The sequence below is a fragment of the Pseudochaenichthys georgianus genome, chromosome 4, assembly GCF_902827115.2.
Source record: "Pseudochaenichthys georgianus chromosome 4, fPseGeo1.2, whole genome shotgun sequence".
Classification (NCBI taxonomy): Eukaryota; Metazoa; Chordata; class Actinopteri; order Perciformes; family Channichthyidae; genus Pseudochaenichthys; species Pseudochaenichthys georgianus.
In genome coordinates, this window is record NC_047506.1 from 15,967,377 (window position 1) to 15,973,029 (window position 5,653).

Sequence of the window (5,653 nt, forward strand, 5' to 3'; positions counted from 1 at the left end):
AGTAATTTTTTCTTCAACAACCTTTTAAAATGTGTCTGTATGCTACCTTATGTTGATAAAAAATGCTTTGCTTTGCACAAACTGCAAAAGTGGCACCTAGGGGCCCGATGCGTTTAAAACCTCTCCAGTTGCGAGTCTGACAGTGAAACCTGTTCGAATCTGATCTGCATATCAACGAATCGTAACCAAGGTGACATCCAGGCAGGTCTTTTCCTTAGCTCCTGACAAACTGTTTAACCTTCAAGCCATAAAGAAATGTTCAATAACATAATTTACTGCGATGGTTGAAACAAAAAACCCCGAGAGGATACATGTAAGTGCACATGGAATGTTATTTTTATCATTTTTCAAAACATATACAACTATTTGAGACAAAAGAAAAAAGTTATAAACAGAATTGACCTGCAGTTTTCATCCATTTTCAAAATGTTACATAAATAAAACTCATATTTATAAATATCTCTTTTTATAAACATATAAATATTTTTTTAAACATAAATACATTTATGCAGGGGAAGATGAAGTACATAAATGTACAGCAGCAGCCCAGCGGCAACATTATACAGCTTTGCGGTTTGTAGTTTTTACACCATTGTCCGCTATCTTGTAGTATGCATCTGTCGACCATTTGTATGGTATACACATATTTATATATGTATATATACCTGCATATTCATTATATATATATATATATATATTTATATGAGGGTTTTGTAGCATTGTTATCTCAGTCTTTGTTTATGCTGGTCGTGTTGACTTTCGTACCGAAAATCTGTCACTTCGTGAGTTTTTCTTTTTTTCTCCCTCAGGTGAGAACAAAATGAATCTTTGCTGTCCAACCCATCGTCCAGAGATCTGAGGAAAGAGAAGAAACAGCATGATTAAGATTAGACTGAAACAACTGTATTCACACCCTTAATCTGTTTAGTAATTTAGCTCATCATTCTGTGTGATGTACTTGTACTTGATGAACTTTTATGCTAAGATAAAGTGTGGCCTTGACTATTATCCTCAATGAACCCATACTAGCACATACTTCCACATTCACAATACACCATAACCCACTGGAGGAAAAAGGAGTGTCAGCTAATAAAAAAAAAACACACACACACACACACACACACTTAGGTTAGTCACAAAATCACACTCCCCGATCATGATTTCACAGTTTGCCACAACCACGGAAAAGGCCTCAAGCCTCAGGACTAATTGTGCGTCACCTAGCCTCCTCATTACTTTATTCACCACCACAGCCTCTTTGTTGTTTTTGTTAAAATCACTTTGGTAAAAGGAACGGGCTTCCAGGAAAGATCCTGTCCACCGCAGGGTGCCGTGTGTTTATAATGTGTGTGCGTTAGCCTGTCTGCATCCCCCTTTCCCTCCTCCAGCTCTCCCTACTTTTTTTCTGAAACGTGACACATTTAACTTGTTTTCTAGACGAAGCAGATGGGATTATTCATGATGATGTGCGGAAATACAAGAATGGAATCCTGCCAACTGTTGTGTTTCCCATGCATCAGTTTAAATCGGTTCAAGTGGACTTTCCTGCTGTCTAAATGGGGTTCATGTCTGAGGAGGGAACACTGCGAGAGGTCGAGATTTGATAGTAGTATCAAATGGGAGTTATCGCTCTCAATATCCAAGCATTAACTTTTCTCCCAATAAAGAGTCAGACTGGCAGCTGAGGTTAATGGCAGTAGAAACAGAAAATGTGATTTCATACATCACGATGACCTTTGAACCAGACTGAATTCATCACAGAGAGCAACCACGCAGAGCACAACTCTCCTCTTAGTCTAGATCCTTCATATTGCTGTCACTCAGACTTCATGAACTGTGAATGCAAAGCACACACTGTCCATAGACGACCGTTAAACAAATGTGACTCTAACATCTTATCTTTATTTGTTACGTCTTTCTTTCTAGCTTGATTTCTCTCCGCTCACTCCATCCTCCCCCCTCCCTTCCTTCCTCTCCTCTGTCCTTTTTGCAGCTATACATAAAACCCAATAAGACCTTTGATGAAACAGAAAGCGTCCCATCTGCTACTGAAACAGAGTCCTTAGATGACCATTGATACAAGAGAAAAAAATAAAAAAGGCTTTCATTCTCTCTGACTTCTTCTTATCATCCATTCTTTCTTCCTACTGTCCCCCTATCCGTTTGCATTAATCCATCAACAGGCTCTTTATTGATTTTTTTCTCCTCCTTCTTGTTTCTCTGTCCATTACTTGTTTCAGTTTTTACACATTATTTCTTGCTTTTGGTCTTCATGGTTCACGTCAAAATGTCAGGTTTATAAGTGTGAAGTGGGACCATGGCCATGACGAGAACTCACCATCACAGCGCTGCTCCAACCCTAGCAGCCCATGCCGCTGATGGTTCCTATCCTGTCCATCTTGTGTCCGAAGCAGCCACTTCGAGTCGTGGAGCCCCCTTTCTTGTTTCCTGACTTGTGTCTCCTCGGTGCGGGTTGGTCATTAAGGAGACGAGCCCACATCCCTCTGGCCCGGGTATCCATGCGTAAATCTCCAAGTAACCGTATCCGAGAGCGCACAGCGTCTAGCCGCCTCTCCCTCTCCTCCGACTCCAGAAACTCCGCCAGCTCCTCGCCCAGCAAACTTCTAAGAGACTGAAACGCAGATAGGGAAAATAAATAAACGATATCTCCACTAGGCAAATACTTTGCGCAGAAAGATATACGCATTGAATGAAATTGAACTACATGCCTACTCGATTTCAAAATGTGAAGAAACCTGACCATTGTGTTTACGCTAAGCTCTTTCAAACACCAAGTGTATTGGCCAAGATTAGAACATGAAATATGTTTGGCCAGTTTCTACGCGCGGAACTATAGGATTAATAGGATGGATAGAGGTCTTGAAACATGCTGCAGCTAATTCAATCTTCAAATGATACTTTTTATTTTTTTATTTCCCGCAAGGGTTCGTCTGTCGGCTATACTTTCACTTTTATGTGACAATTCACCTCTGGACCTTGTTCTTCAGTGGAGAGTGATAATACAGGTGCCTGTAGCCCACATGGTGTGATCGCAGGCTCACATCAGATCATCCATCAGTCCTAAATTCTTGCCATCTAAGCTTATAACTCAAATTATACATGAATTAGAAATAAAAGCGCAATGTTTCGATGATGTGATCTACGGGTAGATTCAATGCCTAATGGTGGCTTTGCGCACACAACTGTGGCTACTGTTCTATTTTAGATTTGCCAAACAATTAGATAACATTCATTCGACGTTAAAAACGAATACCAACATGATATTAAGTAGCCTCTTATATTTCTTTAATATCAATTTTCAAATGTGAAGGTTTTCTTCGAGTTAGAAATCATTGAATATAACATGAAGTTTCTTTGTATATAATATGGCGATAAAAGAAACACATTTTCATTCAGGGTGTGGAAAAAATGCCCTCGCTCAATTGCTAAGCATGACTGAAATGATGAAATATGATGCGTAAAATAGCAGTCTTGAGCGTCTGGACCACAGAACATCTGTTCATCCTGAAACAACATTCAACTCCCAACGAAGCAATTATTATTATTATTTGTGAAGCAAATAAACTGCCTTAGTTCTCAGTAATAATTTAAGTGAGTTAATCTTACCTTTTGCTGCGTCTGAGATACAGGTTTGGCCCCCGTCCTCACTGAAAGCAGGGTGACCATAAGTCCACACGCTACCAAATACGACAAGTTCATTTTGACAAGTCTGTATTCTTTAGGGTTTCCTCTGCGCTGAAGATCTGAGAGCTGGACGGTAGCAGCAGCCAATCAGCTGTTAAACATAAGAGGCTTCAGTCCGCCTTTCACTCCAAAGCTCCTCAAGTGCTTCTCTAACCCTGTGTAGTAGTCCTCACCGCTTTATAGCCAGCCCGTGGTGATGTCATGATAACCTGCGTAATGGTCCTCCTTCCTTGCCAACTCCCTTGTTCCCTACCTGCCTCTTAGCACCACTTCATGCCAAGGATTAATTAAATGATATAAGCTTCGGTCATCGGGGCTTTTTTTTGGGGGGGGGGGGTAAGATAGGCTATGAGCTATCAAAATGCTCTTTATAAAAAACTTTAGACATCTGACTTAGATGCATCGTTTGAAGGTGGTTTCAAAGAGTGCGCGTCATGACCTGAATATCAACTTTGGCAGAGAAATCACTTCTGGCATTTAACCTATAGGCCTAGTCTACTGTGTCAGTATGAATGACATTATGTTTATTTACATAAGAGCCATACATTTAAATTAATGAAATTAAATGATTTATCACTTTTTCATACTTAAACAGGTGAAATTGTAAAAAAAAACGTGCCTTAAAGGAAAGTTTGATCCTCTATTTCTGTGGAAAAATGTTTTATCATTCGTGCTGTTTCAAATGTTTAAGCATCTCCGTGCACAAGGGTTGTTGGAACTGTCAATTTATCCAGAGCGATGACATTTTGCATCCGTCAATGGATCTGATGGCTCAATGGATCTGATGGCTCAATGGATCTGATGGCTCATATGACAGCAATTATTCACATTAAAATGGGAGCATCAATATCAATGCCTTTTAAGTGTGTCTAAGAACATTTTGCACAAAAAAACCCATACATAATTAGTTAATATGTGATTTGTGGATTTGGTGGATGTTGGAAATCCTATAGTGTGGGGTTTATTCAGATCTCTTGTATCGCACCTAGAGGAACCAGAACAAAGCAGATGCATACTGAGGCTCTTCTGAGGCACAGCCCACCATTATGGAGAGTTTAAACTGAGGAATCAAAGGGAGGTTGATTGAGACACCTTGGTTAGAATAAACTAATTATATCAGGCTATTTATAAGGTATGATATATTAAGTTATAGTTGTATACAGAAACATAGACAATTGCACCCTTTAGGAATACTCATTACAATCCAGGTTTTATATTGTCAATTTGTTGATTTTGAACATCAGTGTCTCCGATGGTTCAGAACAGAACCGTTTAACGCCTGCTAGAAGAAACAAATATAAGACTGAAGATCCCCTCAGTACTTTAAAGAATATGTATTTGTTATATATATAATTTATAGCGTCCTTTGTGAGGACCCCAGGAAGAATAGCCAATGCTCATGCTAGTGCTAATGGGGATCCTAATAAAGACATAAGACATAGCACCAGAAAGGCACCAGTGACAAGCATTGTGACAAGCATTGTTTCAGGTTATAAGAAAGCTTTTCAGAAAGAAATACTAAATAGGTGAAGAAACAATTGTATTTAATATTGTTTCAGTACAGTGAACCAAGAATATAAACCTTAAAAAGCAGTATTCAGCCTGACATGAATGCTTAATTTATGATGAAATTTAACAGAAATGCATATTGTAATGTAGTGTCGTTTGTCTAGATGCTTTTTTTTTGAAGTTATCTTTTATTTTGAGATTTGAAACTGCATACTAATGTGTAATACTTGATTTATGATTTAGTGAATGCTTTAGAAACGCTAAATAAACTGGCACATCAGTGTCGAGAGAATGACACGATATAGAAATAACTGAAATAATTTAACCCATAGACAGGCTGTTTAACAGGGTTTAAAACATATGCATTTAAGATGGAATACAAGTCATTAAAGACAGATATCTTTTGCAGTGGGGGATTATTCTGGAGCAGTTGGGGCTG

At 38.8% G+C, this 5,653-nt stretch overlaps 1 protein-coding gene across 1 annotated transcript; it reads right to left on the reverse strand.

The window, feature by feature from the left end:
- Positions 1-727: 727 nt before the first annotated feature.
- On the reverse strand, positions 728-3,832 carry nppc (natriuretic peptide C). Its single transcript, XM_034082050.1, has 3 exons — positions 3,628-3,832; positions 2,339-2,632; positions 728-855 (listed from the first exon to the last, which is right to left on the reverse strand). The coding sequence occupies exons 1-2, from the start codon at positions 3,718-3,720 to the stop codon at positions 2,360-2,362; spliced, it is 366 nt and encodes a 121-aa protein (XP_033937941.1). The 5' UTR covers positions 3,721-3,832; the 3' UTR covers positions 728-855; positions 2,339-2,359.
- Positions 3,833-5,653: the final 1,821 nt, after the last annotated feature.

Bases quoted from the DNA above. Each gene is read 5' to 3' on its own strand.
- nppc (XM_034082050.1), bottom strand. From the start codon at position 3,720: ATGAACTTGTCGTATTTGGTAGCGTGTGGACTTATGGTCACCCTGCTT. The intron at 2,633-3,627 runs GTAAGATTAACT...TCTGCGTTTCAG, and splicing joins TATCTCAGACGCAGCAAAAG to TCTCTTAGAAGTTTGCTGGG.